The 23,497-nt window shown below is 32.5% G+C and overlaps 4 protein-coding genes and 1 non-coding gene across 7 annotated transcripts in view; 3 read left to right on the top strand and 2 right to left on the bottom strand.

Moving 5' to 3' along the window:
* Positions 6,859–9,020, top strand: LOC107618818 (RHOMBOID-like protein 3). Its single transcript, XM_016320986.2, has 5 exons — positions 6,859–7,248; positions 7,849–8,012; positions 8,099–8,262; positions 8,353–8,603; positions 8,686–9,020. The coding sequence occupies exons 1-5, from the start codon at positions 6,944–6,946 to the stop codon at positions 8,798–8,800; spliced, it is 999 nt and encodes a 332-aa protein (XP_016176472.1). The 5' UTR covers positions 6,859–6,943; the 3' UTR covers positions 8,801–9,020.
* On the bottom strand, positions 9,346–9,419 carry TRNAV-AAC. Its single transcript has one exon. It is a non-coding gene; the product is annotated as a tRNA-Val (tRNA).
* On the top strand, positions 9,617–10,613 carry LOC107616099 (putative non-specific lipid-transfer protein 14). 2 transcript variants are annotated; one of them, XM_021111275.1, is made up of 2 exons: positions 9,617–10,067; positions 10,185–10,613. In XM_021111275.1, the coding sequence occupies exon 1, from the start codon at positions 9,683–9,685 to the stop codon at positions 10,037–10,039; it is 357 nt and encodes a 118-aa protein (XP_020966934.1). In that variant the 5' UTR covers positions 9,617–9,682; the 3' UTR covers positions 10,040–10,067; positions 10,185–10,613. The 2 variants fall into 2 exon arrangements, with proteins under 2 accessions (XP_020966934.1, XP_016173584.1); XM_016318098.2 differs by having other exon boundaries at positions 9,623–10,071.
* Positions 11,787–14,805, bottom strand: LOC107619083 (protein IQ-DOMAIN 14). 2 transcript variants are annotated; one of them, XM_016321291.2, is made up of 4 exons: positions 14,294–14,803; positions 12,712–12,918; positions 12,585–12,632; positions 11,787–12,498 (listed from the first exon to the last, which is right to left on the bottom strand). In XM_016321291.2, exons 1-4 carry the CDS (start codon positions 14,654–14,656, stop codon positions 12,007–12,009), a joined length of 1,110 nt encoding a protein of 369 aa, XP_016176777.1. In that variant the 5' UTR covers positions 14,657–14,803; the 3' UTR covers positions 11,787–12,006. The 2 variants fall into 2 exon arrangements, with proteins under 2 accessions (XP_016176777.1, XP_020966933.1); XM_021111274.1 differs by lacking the exon at positions 12,585–12,632 and having other exon boundaries at positions 14,294–14,805.
* LOC107618527 (F-box protein PP2-A13) overlaps positions 20,399–23,497 on the top strand; it is a 4,069-nt gene continuing 970 nt past the window's right edge. Inside the window, exons 1-3 of the mRNA XM_016320622.2 lie at positions 20,399–20,489; positions 20,521–21,027; positions 21,181–21,299. Coding sequence (XP_016176108.1) covers positions 20,701–21,027; positions 21,181–21,299 — 446 coding nt within the window. The 5' untranslated portion in view covers positions 20,399–20,489; positions 20,521–20,700. The remainder of the gene's footprint in view (positions 20,490–20,520; positions 21,028–21,180; positions 21,300–23,497) is intronic.

The raw sequence follows: 23,497 nt of genomic DNA, 5'->3' as shown, positions 1-23,497 counted from the left end.
ATTTATTTTATTCATTGAACTACAAATCAGTAAAATATTATCATTCACTTGATGATAAAAATCTCATTTGTATGCAACATATTTTATGGTATGAATTTTAATCCTTCTTACTGTATTTAACGTTGAGCGTGAAAAGGAAACAAGATCAATAATATCATCTTGTGTTTCCTATTCCGTTTTCAGCTTACTTTGCACATGTTTTAAACCACTGCTTGAAAATCAAGTTTAACAACAAAAATCAAATTGACTTGCGAAATTATTTACAAAGCCAAACACTTCTCTTAACTCATGGATATTATTACGTGATATGATCAAATATTACAACTCGGAAGTTACCATAATTGCACTGTTTTATGATTTGCATCGCGATTAAAAGGCTATCATGTCATAAGATATGATAAAAAAAAATGACACACGATTATCATACCATTGAAAAATATAAATATCTGTCTATACATAGTATGCTTATTATTGTTTCTTCATTTTAATGAAATTGAATGAACGAACGAATATATTTCCAAAATACAGCTGGTGCTACGATTTTATTGTATGTGGTACACCGAATAGAGAGGAGGGGTGTGCAAAACCTAATCCGAACTTGAAACATATTTTGTCTGGTTAAGATTATTATGTCAGTATTATTTTTTGTTATTTATATGAATAGAGTTTATCTTATTAGAAGAAGAAGCTGAGTCAGCTTGTGATGCAGTTAGTAGTTTAGAAACTAATGGAGCTAGTAGTAGTTAGCAACTAACCAACTTCTATTTCTGTTAGATGACGTGTCCGTAGACTAAGTTAACTAACACCTACCCGAGTGAGATTATTTAGTTAGCATTACAGAAGGGAAACTCCTTAAACTTTCCAGCAACTTCCAGCTTGGAACATCAAAATGAATGGATGCTCGTTCAAAGGGTATGGGTTTGTCAGCAACCCAATCATAAGCTGATCTTTTTTGCAATTGTTATTGTTTCGTAAACGAGGCCAAGGCCCACACTAATTAACAGAAACTACCGTGGGTTATGTCAAAAAGGCCATCAATAAGAGTTAAATAAAAAAAAAAATGAGGCGTGAGGGACCATAACTTGGATCGTAGCCTGCATTGAGTTTGGGCCTTCTTGGGCCAGTTGTCTGAAGTTTCTCACTTTCTCACTTTCTCTCCTTTCCTTTCCATAGGCACTAACTATCCTTGGGAGCACTATATTGGAAAAGGTTGGTCGTTGGAGTAGTTAGCAAATTAAGGGCCTAACCCTGTTAAAAAGAATGTACTCTGAGTCTGATGTGTCTCTGTATATAACTATATATGGCAATCAATTGAAATGAGTGGTGTTCCTTTCAGTTTGGACACAGAATATTAATGTCATTATGACTTCATAACAACAGTAATAGTAGTGTAATGTGTGTATGTAAGGAAAAACCTTTTATTCTTGGGCAAACCTAAAAGTATGACCACCTTTTTCTTTCGTCTGTTATCCGTTTTGAAATGTTTTATATATGGTAGAAATTCAGAAACTCGGGTACAGTCGACTTTACCTGAAGTTGGTAGTGGGGAGCCGTTAGATGAAAATTTAGTCAAATCATCTAACGGCTCTCAGTTATCAACTTTACGTGAAGTTGACTACATCTGAATTTTCACTTTTATATATAGTTGCTTGTGGATCTGTGTGCTTATTATTTTCTTTATTGGCGCCGCAATGCAGGGTAGGAGAATTAGCCACCACCTTAGCCTTGCTTATATTATGCTCACCACATCACAAAAGTTAATTCAACGACTTTCCACAAACCCATACTCCTCAAAATTGACTTCTCACCTACAGATTAGAAGAAGGCAGAATTATTGATTCTATTGTATTTGTTAGCATATAATTAGATATTAACCAGTAACATTATAAAAATATAAATCTTTTAAAATTATATTGTTTATGTGTTAACATTATAAATGATGACATAAAAGATTTATAGAATTATATTATTTCTACAAAATTTTTTTATAGAAAACAAAAGTTCAAAAAATAAATAATAATTTTTTTTAATAATTATTTTTATGTAAAAAATATAATCTTTTATTAATAATTAATTTTAATATTTATTATCTAAAATTTAAAAGAATTTAATGTGTATATTTTTATTTTTGATTAAGTGTTAATTTTAACTTTTTACGTTTGATTATTTGAGTTCATCAATCATTAAGATGTCTATATGTACTACTTTATTATATGTGGATTGTGGAGAGTTTATGTCAACCTCGTTCTATGAAAACATCGTATCAACTGTTATGTACAAATAATACTATAATAGTTCATTTACATATAGACATCCATAAGTTATCAATTAATTTTATTATTTATTTTTATTCATTAGAGGGAGCTATCAATTAATTGTTGAGCAAGAATGATTCATAAAATTTCCATTTGTTGCCACTCAACAAAGGTGGTACTCCTTAGCTTGACTTAAGTCACTTAAATAACATGGTTTTGACGACTATACAAACAATTAATAACTACATATACCAAAAATAAGAAAGCTGTGTCTTTTGAATCTCTCTTATCCTAACATATATTGTAGAGTTGTCATCTTGCTTCTCTCTATCTCTTTCTCAGGAGTGAAGTCAACACAGGTCTACTTTGACGTATATCAATATATATTCCCATAGTAGAAGTAGGTTAGGAATCACGTCAAGATTCACTAATCCTTAGACCCGAAGTGAAATCTAGAAATGTGTGGAGGGAAAGAATTTTGTAAGGCATAGCTTTATTGTCATTTTTTGCCTTAAAAATAAATCATGAATAATGTAATTTTGGACCGAGCAGGGACGGACATACGGGAGACGAGTGGACGCCTCGACTCCCAATTTTTTAAAAAAAATTAATAGTAATAAGTTATTAAGTATGATTTATTTTTTTGATTTATTTAGTATTTAGTCTAATATAAATAAAAATTCAGCCTAACCTAAATATTAATAATTTCTAATATCTAAAAAAGTAAGTAACAATATTAAAAAAATCTGAAAAGATATTATTACTAATATTTTTTAATTAAATAAAACTTTTCAAATCTCATAAAGTGGATTTTTTTTCTTTTTATGAGCGTCCTTTTTTATTCATTTGGTATTAATTCTCTCTGTTTCAACTATTACAACTGAGAGATCTTTTTCAGCGATGAATATTGTGAAGAATAACTCATAAACAAAATGAAAGGTTAATTTCTTACTAATTGTCTTTTAATTATATTGAAAAAAATTGCTAAAAATTTGACACATATTCTATTATTGATAAATTTATGATACGAAAAATCGACCACTTCATTAATAAAAAGTACATATATATTTTTTGTACTTTAAAATATATTCTCTATCGATATATTTTTGTAATACATTTTACATTATATAATTTTTTGTATAATTATATATTTTACATTATATAATTTTTTAATATTATTATAGTTATTATTGGCTTCTCCAAAATAATATTTCTGGATCCGTCCCCGCGCCGAGTGATATATATACACATTGTTGATATAAGCAACATTTAATCATTTAGATCAGAACTCATATCTTGATAATTTAAAACACAAGAAAATTTTAACGAGTAGAAATGATTCCTAAAATGCTTAATTAGTTTATTGAATAATTACAAAATAAAGAAAAGGAGGAGGGGCAAAATAAGAGTGAGGATTAAGCAATAGGGGCATGCCAACTGAAAGTGAGAACCAACCAAGAGAGTGCGCGATGATAAGACTAGTTTCATTTGGCGTATACGCATAGGTTTTAATATATATCCAATAACCATAACCATATATTTAATTTATATGATACAGCTTGCTAGAAAAATGGTCATATGTGTTAGTGTGCATTATCCAGCTGTCGTTGCATCATATCCATCCACCCACCGAATACATACCTTGCTGTTGCTCTCTATTTCAGAATATTACTCCTTCATAGTTTGTATTTAACCTTGATTATAATCCATGATACATATTATCAGTGGCGAATCTTGAAATAAAATTTTGGGGGCAGATAGAAGATACTTGTCAAGATGCTTTTGATATGAACTCCGTTGAAGATAAATTTGACTAACCTCATTTTTCTGATTTGGGTGATATTGCCAAATTTAAAGTCGTTTTTCAAAGTCTCGTTCCAAAGAATTAAGGTCAAACTCATCAGATGCAACTCTTTAAACTTTTGAAGGTTGTATTTCACTTTCTTCATGATTTATTAAAGTAGATTTTGGCCCCTCCAAAATAATATTTCTAGATCCGTCCGTGATTGAGTTGCTTGAGCTTATTAGTAGTTATTTTTAACTTAATTTACTAAACGTGCATAGGCACTATATGCGTTTTGAAAGTTATCCTTTAAAAAATAAAATTTGATAAGCTAATTTCAAAAGTGAATTTGGGATGAAAGAAAAATATTGGATCGGAGCTCAAATAATGTAGAGTTTTGATGTGTGGAATAATGGTCCTACTGACCTAAAGTTATATCAAGATCAGAATGCATTTTTTTAAATTGGACTTTTTAGCATAAGCTATTTTTAATTTGCTTTTTACTTCTTTTTGGATTTAATTTTAATGTGGATGTATTAGGGCTGATAATGGATAGAGTAAGGTAAAGTTTAGATTTTACTTTAATTTTAACTGTGGATTGAAAATTTTTTTGAAATTCTACTTTATCCTATTTGCGGGTTTAGAATCTCTCAACCCTAACTCTACCTGCACTCTAAAATTCTAAATCCTACCCTACCCAATCCTACCCGCAGAAACATAAAAAAAAATTAAATAAATATAAAATTCAGCCATTCCAAATTTATACATATTAATAAAATAGAAAATAAAAAACTAAGTTCAAATTAAAATTAAAAACAATAAAATTTACCATTACAAATTTATACATATTAATAAAATAGAAAATAAAAAACTAAGTTCAAATTAAAATTAAAAACAATAAAATTTTAAAGAAATCTAACATAAAATTACAAATAATATGATCATCAACTAGTTTAGTGGTTATTTTAAATTTTTATAAGAGAAAAATTGTGAGTTCAAGACTCACTTTCTTCACTACATACATAACTTTTGCATATATATTATATAATATATTTAGAATGCGAGTAAAATAGGATAAGATATATCTTAACCCGTATCCTACCCTACCTACAAGAAAATTTGTACCATATCTTACCCTATCTAAACAAATTGGTCCAAATTAAATACTTACAAATAGAATATATATTGTCGGGTATGTCTAAAACGAGCACAACCATATGTGCTTATTGGATGCGCCACACTTATATAGACCATTAGATTTGATTAGATGAAAATCAAAGGCTAATATGAAAGAAGAGCATTGATGGACTCTAATAAATACAGAATATCCTAGTACATAAATAAATACTTTAAATGACAATATTTTAATACACAATATTTTAAATGGTAACAGAATCTTTTATTCTTAAATAATTAAATATAAAATATATAAATACAAAAATATGAGTATTCTTTATTCAATAAGATTAAATATATGAAGCCCTCTAGTTTGTAATTGGGGTTAACGCGCATACAAAATGTGTGATGTGTGGACGGGTGGAAAGCAGAGTATATTAAGATATTATGATTATTGTTTATACAAATGGAATATTCTACCTTTTTGAAAGCTAAATAATATATACCAATAATCAAACTATCAAAGTCATAGTGGTTGGCAGAGTCCTAGCCTCCTAGGAGAATGTAAATACAACTCCTCTATTAGTCCATTTTTTTTTGTTTAGTTAATTTAACTATTTACGTTTACAACTAGTAATTAATTCCATGAATAATAATAATACAGAAAAACCCTGAATCACATTTCTGATTTCTGTAAGTTCGTTCTCGGACAATGAATTGTTGATATGACATATACATGCATGTTTCTTAATGAATGTGATGATATATGTTATGCAATTAAAACGGTTACGTAGTTATTAGATTTGAAATTGATTTATCTACCTCACTTCAATTTTTCAGAGAGAATTGAACAAGCTAAGCTCATATATCTATGCCCTATTCAATTTGGTATGAATTTGATTTTACACTTTTAAGTGCAATAGAGTCGTCATATATAATTCGAAGCAAATAATGTAACTTGTTTTAATTTCTTGCAAGAAAGAAGAGCAAACAAAATCGTGTGAATGAGTTAATTAGTTGGTGTGTAATTTCAATTATTTACGAAACTTTACACAAAAGGAAAACGTGGAGGAGCATTATAAAGGAAAAATATCCGTTTTCTAATTGTGTCTCCCGAATTTGGGTTAAGATTTTTATTGATAGATAATAGCGAAGCAATTATTTAATAAAAAAGGAGCAAGCGAAAACCGACATACGTATATAGCGTTTGTTTTTAAGAATAGGATAAGGTAAAACACCGAGAATAAGACCGGACAAGATAATGATGGATAGCGATATAAAATTTTGTATTTTTGTATTCTGTTTGGTGATAAACTAGAATAAATTATAAAAATTCAATTTATTCTCATTTTTTTTATTCAAAAAATTTGAGATGAAAAATATAACAATAAAAAATATAATTATGAAAAATTAACAAGAATAATAAAAGAAAAAATAAAAATTAAGTTGTGTCTCTTGTTAGTGTTTTCGTGTCCTTCCTATCAAGATAGACACAAAATACATTAATTCAGTGTCTCTGAACATATCATCTCTGTCCATGTCTTTTCTGTCAAATACGATTTTGTGTCTCCTGTAGCCTAATAGCTTCAGGTAAGATCCTATCCTACTAGAAGCAATCAGAATCAGCCACGTGGTGAACCGTTTAGCGTGTTGGAGCATAGTAATGTTGTTTCTTATTGTTACCGCGGCAGTGAAGTGAATCCAAGTTGTGTAGCACCTTCTTGTGTTTCATCTCTTTCATATAAAAGGGGTTCACATATTCTTCATTCTTGGTGTTGGATTCGAGAATATGAGTAGTATGGGAGGGAGAGATCTTGAGAGTGGTGGAACCAAGAACACTTCTAGAGCTCCACCACAAGCAGCAGCAGTTTCTTCTTCTTCTTCATATGCTTATGATACAGAGACTCATTGGACATCATGGCTTGTGCCCATGTTTGTGGTTGCAAATATTGCTGTTTTCATCGTTGCCATGTACATCAACGATTGCCCCAAGAACAACATAGGACTCCAGGGTAATTGTGTCGCCAGGTTCCTTGGCAGGTTCTCTTTTCAGCCTCTTAGGGAGAATCCACTGCTTGGCCCTTCTTCTTCAACGTAACACCTCTCAATTCCCTTCATTCTTTTTTTTGCTTATATTCAATCACTTGCTCTACTTGTTTCTATCTCATGTAACTTCCTCCAATTAGTATCAATTTATATATTTCAAGTCGAATACTTTCTGTTTTTATTCAAATTTCTAATTTCTGAGACTTGGGGGATTTGAATCGATTCTCAAATTTCAGAGTTCAGACATTGGAGTTCCTATTGTCTCGTAGTTGTTTTTCTGATGTCACTGCTGGATTGCCCAATTTCATATTTCTGAGATGCAATTTTTTTTTAATCATAATTGAAATTGGAAGCCAAGTGGTGTTTATAGAAATAAATAATAAATGAAGCAAAGTAAAGAAAGGCAAGTTGTCGCATAACGGAAGGAAGCCAAATAAGTAAAATAATTATGTCACAGACATAACAATGTGGACTAATATTTTTTAAACTGCAATTTGCATATGCATAATAATTGTATAATCAGGTAACGGTATCTTTCTTATTTAAATGCCAAACAAAGAAAGGTTTTAAGATGCCAATAATCATGACCATTATATTTAGAGATGGTGTTGATCTAATTGAATTTACTTCTTTTTCTGTGGTTTGAAGGTTGAGAAAGATGGGAGGTCTTGAGTGGGATAATGTTGTGAATAAGCATCAGGCATGGAGACTTGTCACTTGCATTTGGTTACATGCTGGAATTATTCATTTGCTAGCAAACATGTTGAGTCTGGTCTTCATTGGTATTCGCCTTGAGCAGCAATTTGGATTTGGTATGTGATTTAGTGAGAATGAGAAACATTTAAACTTGCTATTTTTGCTGCAATCTGATCCATGGAAACCTTTCTCTTTCTGGCAGTGAGAATAGGAATCATATATCTAGTGTCTGGATTTGGGGGGAGTGTGCTGTCTACTCTGTTCATTAGAAACAACATTTCTGTTGGTGCATCTGGTGCTCTCTTTGGACTACTTGGAGCAATGCTTTCGGAACTTTTCACAAACTGGACCATCTATTCAAATAAAGTGAGAGTCTTCATCATGCTAATTTGAGATTAAAGATTTGAGATTCCATTAATTATTGACTCTGACTCCCATATTGTTGCAAATTTGAAGGCAATGGCTTTGATCACACTTTTGGTTATCATTGTCATCAACCTTGCCCTTGGCATTTTGCCCCACGTTGATAATTTCGCTCACATCGGAGGATTCCTTACCGGATTCCTTCTCGGTTTCATTTTGCTGCCCCGTCCTCAGTTTGGTTGGTTAGAGCAGCGTCATCTTCCGGCGGGTGTTCGCCTCAAGTCCAAGTACAAGGCTTACCAGTATGTTCTATGGATACTCTCCCTCCTTCTCTTGATTGCTGGGTAAGTAATTAAGTTCCTTCCTTCATTTTAATTTGTTCTCTTTTTATGATAAAACTATAATGAATCATTTGCTTGATTTCAGGTTATCAATTGCATTGGTGATGCTATTTCGGGGTGAAAATGGATATGATCACTGCCATTGGTGCCACTACCTTACATGCGTTCCAACTTCTAAATGGAAATGCAATGACACTTAAAACACACTAGTTAATGCTACCAATTTTCTTTTCTCATATGTATAGTCACAGCCCATAGCTCTTAGATACTGCCTTCTCTTCTCTTAATTATTTGTTTTTCGACGTCTAAAATTTGTTGTATTTGTGTGGATTTGTCTCTGCCTTCTTTTTTTCTTTCAATACATATATGTAGTATACATAAAGATAAATTTATTTTTATTAGAATCCATTTTTCATCTCATCTCAGAACAGCTTTCCTGTGGTCCATTTCTATCCTGACGTGTAGAACAAGTAAACTTTAATTTAATGAATTCAAAATCAATCACTAAATAACATGGCTGAAAATACTAATGTCCTATTCCCATAAGAAAGGTAAGTCATGAACATCCAAAAGAAGATGTTTTAAGAACTAAGCAAATTAGGTAGATAACGCAATTGGGTGAGTGTGCCAAGAATGGGACACCTCACCATAATAACTGCTCATTTCTTAAATTCTAAACATAAAGGTTTCGTGCTACTGTCTGTTTCAAAACCCAAAAGACAAAGAAAAAATAATATCCTACCAATGGCGTCGCCCGGACTCGAACCGGAGACCTTCAGTGTGTTAGACTGACGTGATAACCAACTACACCACGACACCTTGATGCTGTTATCACAGTTTAATTATTTTACTGACAGAGATGAATAGAACTCATATGGTTAAAAATTATGTTGAAAATTTGAAATAGTTGCATCATGCATACCTCAAAGTTCACTTAAAATTCATGTTAAGACCACGAGCAACACATTGCACACCAACCAAGCATTCCCCCCATGTATATACATGGCTATATAATTTTATGATGTATTGGAAATATTCCACTGAAGAAGCAGATTGTGATTGAACCTTATAACAATAAAGAAATGGAAAGCTACAAAGCAATGATAATACTTTTGGCAGTGATGTTAATGTCATATGTCCCATTTGCACCTGCAGTCATAGATTGCCCAATAGTGAACCAGCTATTCTCAGCATGCTCCATATTCATCACATATGGCTCGCCAGACCCCATGCCAGGAACACCATGTTGTGATGCAATGTCTGGATTGAACATCATTGCTAATGCTAACTCTGGTGACAATAGGCAATCTGTTTGTAGGTGCTTAATGGGCCTCGTTGAAACCTATAACCCAAATGCCACTGCTATTGGTACCTTACCGGGCCTCTGTGGTGTCTCTTTGGGCTTCACCATTGATCCTAACACAAACTGCGGTTTCTAATTAACTCTTGTAGATGCATGCATGTGATGTAGGTGTGAAACTCACAATCTTTTAGCAATATTTTCATGCATAGTCATAATGCATAATGCACAATGCAATTCTTTCATGATGAATTATGATAATAGTCTTTTCTTTCACTATGCAGGCTCATTTAACACATTTAGGAATAATTGTTGAAGGATCTATAACAGATCAAATAAAATAGAAAATGTTCAGACTTGGAGGAGTTTTTAAAGTTTCAGTCATGCAGAATGTAACAATAATAAAGTGTTGGTTTTGGTTTCAGATACTAGATTTTAATTATTGTACATTATATTAGTGTAATGTAATGCAATTAAAGTTTGATTTCAGTCATGCAATTAACCAAGTTTGATTGGTTCTAATCTCTACTAACCACTTGAGTGATACTTATCCTACAAAATAGGACAAAGGCTATGGTTCACTGTTTTGTAATTAATTATGTTTGGTGGTTGTTGGGTGTGTAGAGCAATGATCTCAACCATCTCCAAATGCATCCATTGTGCCTACTACCTCACTTAATTAAACTAAGCTATGCAGCAGTGAAAGCTTTCAATGTTTGGTACCCACACCCATGCATATGTCACACCATTTTTTATGGGTAAGGATGTGTCAACTTTAATAATAATATATTGTATGCATTATTATTTATCACCAACTGTACTATTCTATGATACTGCTCTTTCTCACGGTACTACATATGTCTAGGTGAAGGCAATTCAACTCATTCATTATTATTACCAACATACATACCAACAAGTAACACCAGATGTTTCTAAAGAGAATGATTATGCCAAGACGAAAATCCAAATCCAATTCCTTATCAATCTTTTTCGGTTGTTGAACTATTAGTTTATTAGCAGTTCAATTCCATATTGATTCAAACAAATTTAAGCTGTTTTTTTTCTTTTTCCTTTAACTTGTACATCAATGATTAAAGTTAATGATTTTGGCATAATGTGAACCAAGGCACCACACTCTTGCAAAAGAAGTAAAAAGAAAAGTGCATTCTAAGTTGTCATTTAATGAAAAATCATACACTATAAAAGAGAGGTGGGGTTAGATGAAACATATATAAGAGGGGTACCCCTATCATGAACATAAGATTTGACATGAGCAATTTGGGAGGATCCAAGGCCAGAGTTCCCTCACCTTGTCCCGAGGGGAAAAAAAAAAAAAAAACCTTGAACACAAAAACCCAGTTTTTTTGGGTTTGGGGGGTTGAGTACTTATGGTGTCATATGTCACTTCATTTGTGAATTATTTCGTCCTTTTTGTTTCCACACGTCCGTTTCTGAATAGGAAAAGTATAAGTAAACAATGAAAATATTAAACAATATAAACAATAGATATATCGAATATTCATTTTACTAGTATACGGATGGTTATTTTAATATTAAAATTTAGAGGGTTAATTTGGAAGTATAGTATGTTTTTATTTGATTGGTGATTGTTCATGTTGTTCAACAAAGTCATTGTCCCTTAGCATGTCCTGAATGAATAATATGGACCACAGAAAGGGCCTAACTAGAATGAAAGCTACTACCATGCTATCTACCTTCCGTGAATTCACAGTGGATAAATAAATATACAAAGGAAAATATCAAAAGAACTAAAGAAGCAAGAAAAACATGACATAATTGATTTTAATGGATTTAAATCCTCTAGGTAATGTTATGAACAAACTATTGTAGAAGTTGGAGACAAAGTTTGATAACTTTACCTAAAGATAGAAAACTGAGGATTCAGCCCTCGATATAGGCAAGAATTTATACATGGAATTGGAGAGTAGCTAGCAATGTACCTTTTTGCTAAGAGGAATAGTTCTAGACAAGACAGCTTAGTCCGTTACTATATATAGCTTGATGAGAAGTTACAAAAGCATTGATAATGAATATTATTATTTAGTGTGCATAAGGATATATTCAAAGACATGCATGCAAGCAATGTCACCTTAAATTGGTAACCCCAATTCTATTGAAACGACTACTTGACACTTTACTCCTCAAATGTGAATGATAATGAAGAAGAGTATTATTGGAACAAGCGTATCCGTATCTATCATAATCAAGTCTCTGTCTTGGTGCACTCTGCGATCTAACCTTAGCTCTAGAAGAGTGCGTGTTGGACATGTAGTTGGGGTGCCCTGCATAGCCATGGAAGGAGCACTCGCTCCTTGTGGGCGTAAAGGGTCCACCCTGCCTCCTAGATGATGACGAAGACAATAATGTTTGCGGGCTGTTATCGGCGGTTCTTGAACATACTTCTTCTTTTCCTTTCATTGACCTTAGTGGCGGTTTCCATGTGTCTACTTCCAGAATCTTGTCACTCATCTTCTCCTCATCCTCATCTCTGTTTTCTCTTTCTTTCATCCATCGCTCTAACCAACTCGAACCAAACCGTGCCCCCCTCTCCCTGAAGTTCGCATTGGAACTACATCTCTGCCACCAGTTCAACAAGAAAATTTATGTGTTAATAACTACTAACATTTAGATAATTAATATGAGGAAGAATTAGAATTTCATACCTTCAAAATAGAAGATCCATCAAATTTAGTACTATATTCTTCAGGGACCTTGAATGAAGCAAGATTATATTATTATAAACAAGAATTAGAAAGCATTGATGGCATGGATAATTATTAATTAGCTTACAGGGTAATAATGGGAAAGTGAAGGCTTGAAAGAGTGCATAGTGGTATTAGTATGTGAGAACACGCGAGTGGCACGTGCCTGGGCCTGGAGTCGCACCAATGTTTGCATGCGCCTTAGCATATCTGCGGTTTGCTTTCTCACGATGTGGCCCCTAACCAATGCTTGCAACTTCACCAATGCTTTTAGCGCTCTCAATGCCCTCCTTGCCTTCAATATCATTACATTACATTCCTTTTTATTAGTTGAAAGGTAGTGAAAGGTGAAAATGATGCAACCCCTCCCCTGCTGTCTCTCTTTCTTTTCCTAATTCTTACATGTTAGTGACCTTAACCACACTTATTCATTACTTCATTCACGTGAAACTTTTTAACATAAATTAAAGTAAGGTGAAAAGCACCTTTTAATTTTTTCCACAAAAGAATACGGTAAGAATGTAATAGTTTCTTCTTCCCCTTATTAATTTGGCCGTCCAATGCAAAGAAAAATGAGTTTGACCAGAAAACATACCATACAGACCTATTCAAAAAGCCAATTAATTAATAAGTGGTTAACAACTTGTTCATCACTCTCCTTAATGGCAAGGCAACCCTACCAACAAGCACTTACTTAGTAGCTTCGTTGGCGCAGGGCCACTGCTACCACAACCCCCCTTTTTCCTGAGCTTTGAGCTTGCTTTTTGGTGTAGAAATGGCTATTCTTCTTTGCCTTCCTCCAAAGGTAACTATCCTTTCATAAGTCACCAAAAAATGTGGGCCTTTTTTATATGCTAAATACTAGCATACCCACCCCTCACTTTCCACAATAAAGTTGAATCATGTTACCCACTATCAAATTTTACTTTTTTAGTTTTACCCTCTTATATGTAAATGTAACTCTCAAGCCATTCCCTTTTCCCAACATAGCGTTTTGCTGATGAAATATGAATAGTATTACTGCATCAATGTGGAATGAGCAATGAACAATGTAAAGCCAAAGTAGATGCAAGAAGGTAGAATATATAGAACATAAGGAGAGAGACAAGACAAGTGACCCATAACAATATTGATACGAAAAAAAGAAGAAAATTTCCTAAAAGGACCAATTTACTGCACAAAATAAAAAGAATCTCTAATATGAAGGAAAATGTATATATGTTGTCAGCAGAAAACAGTAGTACTGAAAATCCAAAGGCCAGACAAAATACACGCTTTCCAGAATCGTTTGGGATAATACTAGGTTGACAAAAAAAAACTACAACTTGCTTTATTTAGCATTAATTAATTGTCGTAATAATTAATGAATGCTAAATAAAGTTATGACTTGTTTACGACTGATTTTCTTTGGTTACCAAACATTTTCGTATTGGAAGGGAAGGGGACCAACGCCAGTATGTCCACGGAACAGGTTGTTTTCACTTTCATGCGCAAATTAAAATATTTTATTATTAAAGAAAGAAAATAGTGCTAGTGAGTAGTGACTATCATCGTTGGAAATTAAGCATTACTTACTAAGTTACTATTACTAGTTGCGAAACAGTGAACAAATTTCAAAAACTAGCGACAGAATGATTTATTGTTCTAGTAGTACTATAATTTTCACATACCAAGTAACCACGAAACGCCGATTGTATCTTAACGGCGGCGGAGGAAACGTTCGGCCTGCTGGTAGTGGTAGGAGTAGTTGGGAGAGCTCCGGCGCTGGTGAGGCGAACAACCTCGGCGGCGGCGTGGGCGGCTGCGAGAGCGGCCTCTGCAACGGCTGCAGTGGCGGCTGCAACGGCGATGGCATGCTTGTTGGCGTCTAAGGAGGAGGAGGAGGGGTCATAGTGGTGGTTGAGGGCGGAGGAGGGGGGTTGTGGTTGTGGAGGGTGTTTGGCGAAGCTCCATCTTCTCTTGGGCGGTTTGGAGGCAGGGGTTTGTGTGGTGGGTTTCTTTTTGGCGCCAAAAAGTCGGCGGAAGAAGCCCATGTTACGGTGTCAAGTCATGATCGAGAAAGGATTATGTGGTTTATTTGATTTTGGGTTCAAATGAAGTAATCCAAGAAAAAGAAGAAGAAGAAGAAATGAGTGAGAGAAAGTAAGAGAGATAAAGACACTTATAGAATGAACACCTCAACTCAACTCAACTCAACTCAACATTAAATATTAAAAAATATTATTGATATACTAAAATTAACTATCAATGTATTTATATATTTATAAATATATGTACGATAGTAGAAATTCAGGTGCAGTCGACTTCATGTGAAGTTGATAGTTGAGAGCCGTTAGATGGTTTGACTAATTTGACTAATTTTTCACTTAACGACTCTTAACTATCAACTTCACGTGAAATCGACTGCACCTGAGTTTCCTCCATGTACGGCTGATTTTAGTATACATGTAATAATCGATACATATGTATACTAGGTCTACGTGTATTTACTATTTTGCTCATTTGAATTTCGATTTAGGTAGATACTACAATGAAGACTTTATAATTACTTTCATGTGAAAATATTTTTTTGACCTTTAAATAATAAATTATATTATTAGATTTTGATATTTATAAAAATATTATCTTTGTTTAAAATATGGCTAAATAAATAAGTCACATTTTTAAACAAAATATTTTCATAAAAATATATTTTTATCATCTTCATTTAAATAGTTACCTTCCATTTATATTTCATCTTTAACTTTCTTCTTATTCTCTCATCACCTCTATGTCCTAAGTTTATTAACTATTTTATCTTTTTTTAAAAAAATATATGTTAGTTAAATTCTGAAACTTATCTCAATATTTGTTTTGTTTAAACAAACTTCAATGACATCTGGTTAAAATTCATTTCTAAAAGGTGAAATCGAAAACGTGTAAATATGGTAATGAAAAATAAATTTAAGGAAAAAAAAAAGTGAATCACTGAATTGAGAGATAATAATTTAAAATAATTCGTTTTTTGTTTTTTTATAAGTGAAATAATGTTAGCTAAAAATAAAAAAATGTTTTGCAGTTATAAATTCTTTAGTAATTACTTATAACAATAAGTTAACAATAGGTAGCAGAATTTTGATAAATTTCTTTGCAGTCTTTCCTACATGATTGTGTACATGTTCTAATGTTGTTCATCCTCTGTCCGCTTTCACAATACCTGATGAGTATCTTATCTCTTAGCTTTATTCAAATTATTAATCAAGTTCATTTCTATACTTCAAAAACTATCATTTCTTTTTTTGACAAAAAAGAAGAATTAATTTGTGTACCTTAAACAAAAGAGCCAAGACTCAAGAGACAACATATGATTATGCGGAAATATAGTAATCCAGTCATTTTTCTGTGGAAATACGACAAAGTTTTCATTAATTCTTAACAATACTAATGATTAGCGAATAACGATGCTGGCATTTATGGGAAATTGGGAATTGCCTGAAACAGTTTTATTGTGACATACTGAGATACAAATATCATATCTTACTTGGGTAACAAAAATGGCCAGGCACCGCAGAAGAACAGTAGTGTACAAAACACGTATATAAAAGTTCAAAATGCACTATACTAGAAGGTAATAAGAAAAGGGTGTTGGAATCGAATCAATACAAGAACACAAGTAAATTAAACTTAGTACAAGGTATAGCTGCTTCTTCTCCAACGTAACAGAACAAGTTTTTATTAGTACAAGGTAATAATTCCAGCATGCAGCATATGCAATTTTTTCCCCTATGGTGTACAAATTAAATGACCCACATCATATACCAGCCAAAAATATAACAACGACCCACTAAACTGTTACCAAAGGCATGTAAGTAAGGCTGCGTTTGATTTTAAGAATAGAACAGGACAAGGACAAGACACGATAATAGGACAGGATAAGATACTGATGGACACAAAATTTTGTGTTCTTATATTTTATTTGGTGATAAATTATAACAAATTATGAAAATTCAATTTATTTTTATTTTTTTCATTCAAAAAATTTGAAATGAAAAATATAACAATAAAAAATATAATTATAAAAAATTAACAAAAATAATGAAAGAAAAAAAAAAGTTGTGTTCCTTCTTAATGTCTCCGTATCTTTCCTGTCAGGATAGACACAAAATACACTAATTCAGTGTCTCTTCCATGTTTCTTCTACCAAACACAATTTTGTGTCTCAGTATCTCAGTGTCCTGTCTCTGTAAACAAACGCAGCCTAACAGTATGAGTTAACATTATCCCATCATTTTAGTAGCAGAGAGAAGCCTAAGGCTATATCTACTAGACACAACATACATAAATGGAGGCAGCCACATTTGGACATGGTCCTGTCGTGCCATGTGTTGATGTTCAAAGCTAAGGTGAGAGGATCCAGATTGATAGGAATTATATCTAGGCAAACTAAAATTTCCAGCATAGGTCCGCCATAAATGGATCTGCGTACAAGGTATCATGTGAGTGTATATATTTGGTCAGACAGAGATCTAGCGCTTTTTTTTTTTTGTCATAGGTATGGAGTCTTTAATCAGTTACGGAATCAGGACCAAAGCCCAAATAAATATTACATGAGAAGCCCATAACAAGAACGAAAATGAGAAAAGGAACAAAGTTTGGAAGCCCTCTAATTAAAAGGGTTTTGCACTTTTGCTATGGAAAACAGTTAGGGCTCTTGGGGCTTAATCCAAACTATGTTTTGGTAGTCCTATGACGTTGTGCTTTTTGTGTCACTGCTAAGCCATATTATTAAGATAGGACATAGTGAAGTCGTTCCTTGTAGTCAACTCCAGCTAGATAGGCGATTAATTTATTAAAGATAGCACGTGAAGCACGAGGGGAGGTTGGATCCTCAGAGGTCAATTCTGCTAGCTGGAGGGACACTCTCAAGGGCCCTTACCCTTTCAGCCTCTTTAAGTCTTTACCCACACAATAATTACTGTCTCCCAACTCATTTCTCAACCTATCAATCAAACTTGAAAATTCTTCCAAGGATCAAACTTATTTTTTAGCTTAGGATGATCATGTGTTGGTAGTGCCACTGTTCTTATTCATATTGCGATGGATGGTTGTGGTTGTGCCACAACATGAACGGTTTAATAAGTCAACTAGTCAAGCCAGCCATGTTACCACTATTTATCTAGATGCATATATTTAATAGATTTCACAATTTGAATGCACTACTTTGCTTTACTTTGATTGTAATTTAATGAATTCATTTGTGTCGATTATTCTATTTCATTGGAATTGAATTCTCTGAGATATATATATACTTTTCGAATCTAGAACTCTGATATCATATCATGATACTACTCATCCAAAAAATTTACGCTGATGAGAAAAAATAACACTAATGATTATATCTCTAATACTCCATAAACCTCCATTGTACGCATTATACAAATATTCCATTGGCTCCCCATACTTTCCCCATATATATATACACACCACACACATATCAAGTTCAGTTGTCTGTCCGGAAAATGCTGCTAGAAACATATTGTTATAATAAATTCACGGTGAAAACTCAGGTGCAGTCGACTTCACGTGAAGTTGATACCTGATAATCGTTAGATGAAAATTCAGTCAAATCAATCAAATCATCTCACGGCTTTCAATATCAAGTTTACGTGAAGTCAACTTCACTTAAATTTTCACCTAAATTCACACATCAATATAACATAGACTTCAATTAGCTATAGTCAAATTTGTTTAGTTAATATCAATCAACGTTTTTAAATTAATGTTTTATTTTATATTTTAAATTCTAAATTTCAAAACCCTAAACTCTAAATCATAAATCACAATTTTAAATTTTAAATTCTCTATAACTAATTAAAAGTTAGTTCTTATACTTATTTTTTCCGTTAATTTTCTTATTTGATCATTATTAATAATTTTGTTAATCAATTATATATAGCAACACAAAATACATTTATACAAAGAATTTTATATCAACCATGCATGCGGTGCAGATAATTAATTAAATACTGTGATGTTGATAAGAAAAAACAAAAGATTATTAAGGAAAAAAGAGAGTAACCATGTGATTCTCGATTTGGCAGCTACTATCAAGATTAATTAATTTCTTTAAATTTCAACTCTAACCTAATTTTGTCATGTTGGTTAATATAGCTTATGCCTTACATGAATGAGAAGAAACCAAATATTTTATTTGCAAGTTCCAATTAACAATCGTGTTTAAGAAACGGGTAATTAAGTACGCGGAGCATACTTCAGAGCTGATCATCATTAACATACATACACCAAAGTAGGATTCAATATTAATATCTCATTAATAAAGAAGCAGCAGCTAAGGCTGTATGTATGTCTCGATTTCAATGGATTCATTTCCTTTTTATGGTCTTCACATGATGATATATAATTCACTTTACATAACATTCAGTGGGTCAATGCTCGATATTTTTGTCACGCATTTTTCCCGTGATAAATTAAAGTTGTAATGTCATACATTGAAATCTTGTATTAGGATTTGTTTGGTACGCGAATCAAGAAAGTTGTAAGACAAAAGTCTGTACTAGCTCCCCTTTTTCTGCCTGATAAGAGAATTAAGAGCATATATAATGCATAAATATATAAATTAGGATACTTTATATAGGGATGTGCATGGTCCGACCCGGCCTGAATATTCGGCCCGGCTCTGAACATTTTAGGGACTATTTTGGTGTGATTTTACCGGATTATTTTGGTGTGATTTTACTAGGTCTAGGGTCGGGTAAGAGTCTCAAAAATAGACCCGGTCATTATTTCAGGTCGGGTACGAGCCATGGTTCGGATCGACCGTCGATCCGGTGGCCCGATCATCATACACAATTAATATTTTGTGTTATTAGTGATGGATGATGGCTATTCTTATGTGGAATTTAAGTATTGTAAACCTTAATAATTTGTGTTATTAGTTATTATAAGATTATAAGTTAATGTTTTATGTTTAAAATGCATAAGATTTTAGACTAATGCATAATATTGTGTTATTTATATTGATTTAAATATTTTATGTTATTAGACAATATTAGTATTGATTATGGTTATGTTTTAATTTTAGAGAAGAGTTGGTTCTTATTATATTTTTCTAAGTGAATTTTACTATGTCAAATAATGGTTGGAGTCTTGGAAATTTAGATATTTTCACATGCTAGCTTATAAGAAGGTATCAAGGTAATGTGGTGTTAACGGCCCGGTTTTCACCCAGTTTTTACCCGGTATAATTGTGGCCTGAAAGTGTATAGGTTTCATCGGGTCTAGAGTCGGGTTCGGGTCTAATAAATATACCTGGTATATATTTCGGGCCGAGTCTGGGTCACATCAAATCCGGTTTCACCCGACCCATGCACACCTCTTTATATAGATAAATTAAAAAAAAATTATACAAATGTTTTAAATTGAATTTCATTACATGTCTCGTCTGATTTGATTTAGAGAATCAAATGAGATATGTATATAACAAAATTTAATAAGTCAAACGAAAGATATATATATAACAAAACTCAATTTAGAATATTTATGAAATATTTTTTTATTCAATTTATGTATGTAAATTATCCTATAAGTATGTTTCTTGCTTGAAATTGCATATATGAAATGTAAATATATAGGAGCGTGAATGCACGCGTGATGTGAATACGTGATGATACAATGAATAGCTAGTTAGCTACGCCCAACATACACATTATTATTCCATGCACACTCATGTACTATACGTCCCCTTCAATTATAAATTCTTTTTCTTCCCTTTTTATCCTTTGAAGGTTAATGAACATAGACATATATATAAGAATTTCACTTTATGCCTTTTCCAACACACACTACTCTCTCTACCTTTCCATTTTCAAAACCTAAGAACAAAAGGGGGACAAAAGAAAAATGGTGCCTCTACCACTACTTCTTCTTTCTCCTTAATCCAACACACCAAGGAAGAAAATGGAAAAGCAAGTTCTGTCTCTTTTCATATTCTCCCACCTACTTTATCTCCTCCTCCTTTACCTTTGAACCCAAAAAACCCTTTTAATTTCATCATAAAATATCATCTTCTACTCTACTTATGGGGGCTGGTATTTCTTTGTCAACTTCAAACAAGTATGATGATGATGATGGTGATGGAAGGCCAGGTCTTGGGGACATACCAGAGAGCTGCATATCAAGGTTGCTGATGAATCTGGATCCACCAGAAATATGCCAACTGGCTAGAGTGAACCGCACTTTTCACAGAGCTTCCTCAGCTGATTTTGTGTGGGAATCAAAGTTGCCACAATCCTACAAGTTCCTTGCCACAAAAGTCTTTGGTCAAGACAATATTATTGCTTCTATGACTAAGAAAGACATTTATACAAAACTATGTTTACCCAATCGCTTCGATGCTGGCACCAAGGTCAGTCACTTAGTTATATATATCATCTCTTAATATTGCATTCATTTTAGCTTTCCCTTTTGAGCTTTCAAGTTCTCTTTTTTGTCTTCTTTTTGCACTTAATTACTAAACCCTTCTGTTTATTTTTTGGATTTGTTGTTCTTATTATTATAGGAAGTTTGGTTGGATAAATGCAGCGGACAAATTTGTTTGTTCTTGTCATCCAAGTCCTTCAACATAACAGGAATAGATGATAGAAGATATTGGAATTATATTCCAACTGAAGAATCCAGGTAACTTATTATTATGTCGTTTTTAATGAATAATAATGTAATATTAGATCTACAATTCTTCTTTGTGTGTGCTCTTGTTTTCTGGTTTAACTTGCATTGAAGGTATAAAGGTTCGGTAATGTTTTTGGTCAAAACCTGAGTCCTGAGTCCCAAGTCTTGATCCATTCCAATTATTCCTTCTTTGCTTGTCTTACATTTACTTGTATATTTTTCGGTTGGATTTTTGTTCTATAAATATATCAAAATATAATCTTTCTTTCATCATGTTGCCTGCCTCGGTCTTAGATCTACATTGTGCATGAATACATATATTATACTGAAATATTTGGTAACCAAAGAAAATCAGCCAAAAATAGTCATAACTTGTCTTATTTAGTACTTATTAATTATTGCGACAATTAATTAATACTAAATAAGATAAGTTCTGACTGTTTTTTTTTTTCTCTCCCTAGCATTATATTACGGGTAATGCTAGGTAGACAAAAAAAACAGCCAGAACTTACCTTATTTAGCATTAATTAATTATCACAACAATTAATGAATGCTAAATAAGACAAATTATGGCTGTTTTTGGATGATTTTCTTTAGTTACCAAACATTTTACTATATTACTTATAAAGTCTTCCAAATTAAACAACTAGTTTAAGAAACTATTTGTCTGTATCTTATAGGAAGAAAAATGAAAGAATTTTGTATTATAACGATAAGTTCATTTCTGTCATGCTTCACAAGTATTATGTCCTATGATGCACGGCCACTGATACGGACATGGGACACGACACGACACGGAATACGCCGACACGCGAATTTTAAAATCTTACATGACACGGGGATACGCATACATATAAAATATAAAATATTTTTTTAGATAAATCGTAATGATATTTTAATATTTTATTGATATTAAAATATAAATTAATTTTTTAAATTATTTTTAATGTCTTATTTTAATTATATCAAATATTTAAAATATTTTTTGTTTTACTAAATAATAATATATACTATATCTAAATTTATTTTAAGAATATATATTAAGAATAAGACCGGACACGTTGATACGTGATGGTATTTAGGTGTGTCCAAGTGTGTCCGGAGAAGAATTTTTTATTTTTTATTAAGACACGGTTTGGACACAGCAGACACGCGTGTCGGACGAGTGTCGGTGAGTATCGTGTCCGAAATGTGTCCGACACGCAGACACGGCAATTCAGCCAAGTGTCCGTGCTTCATAGATTATGTCCCATCCATCAGGCAATCTCACTCTAATATAATAATAATACTTATCAAGTGACTATGTCTCGATTTTAGGAGATATTTTTCAGATGATATGTGGTCAATTTTGTATTGAGTTAAAATAAAATAATATCCCAAGTGCGAAAATGTTCAATAATCAATATTTTTATATTATTTTCAAACGTTGAAAATAGCTAGTGATCTCTGAATTTAGAAGAAACCTAATACTTGTAGAAATGAACAATGTTGTATGGTATGGTAATCGTTCTGCCTAAATATATATATCTACGTTGAAAAACATTCATTATTGAATTTTAGATTCCCAATGGAACATGAAATTTTCCATAGATTACGCTAAAAGCTTTTCACCTAATAATGTAGGAATTTTCTAACGAGCTGTCAACAATCTTGAAAGCTTATGGGCAATGCCATTGGTTTTGACATATTAATTATGGCAACTAATAAATACTTTTAGTTTTAGTCAATCATTAATATTTTATCTGTAATTAAAGAAAAAGAAAGAAGAGTGCAAGCAATGCAATCTGCAAATTAAAAAAAAAAAATAGTATATAAACTAAATAGATGAAAAGGACTACTTGTGTTGAAGGGAAAGCAATGATAGGTGATCGCATAGATTTTGCTCATTCTGTATGGAATATGGATAAAGCAAAGAAGAATGCAAGATCATATTCTAATTGCAACAAAAGCGTCGTTGGCCATTATTTATTCATTTGTTTATTATTAATTACTACCACTATATATTATGTGCCTTCGGTCATAACTTGGGAAGCATGCATACCTTATCATTTGTTTATAATATGCTTAAGAAGGATTACTATTAGAATCTATGCAATTTGTTTAATTTCTAGAAAGGTTAGAACTTTTCTGAATAATAATACCCTTCCAATATTAAAGAATAATCCTTTTTGTGTGCTTAGCTTGTTCCTCGGTCCCATTGAAAAGGC

The sequence above is a fragment of the Arachis ipaensis genome, chromosome B09 (assembly GCF_000816755.2).
Source record: "Arachis ipaensis cultivar K30076 chromosome B09, Araip1.1, whole genome shotgun sequence".
NCBI classification, from domain to species: Eukaryota; Viridiplantae; Streptophyta; class Magnoliopsida; order Fabales; family Fabaceae; genus Arachis; species Arachis ipaensis.
The sequence above is the reverse complement of the archived record's forward strand: the minus strand, read 5'-3'. Positions and strand labels throughout refer to the sequence as shown.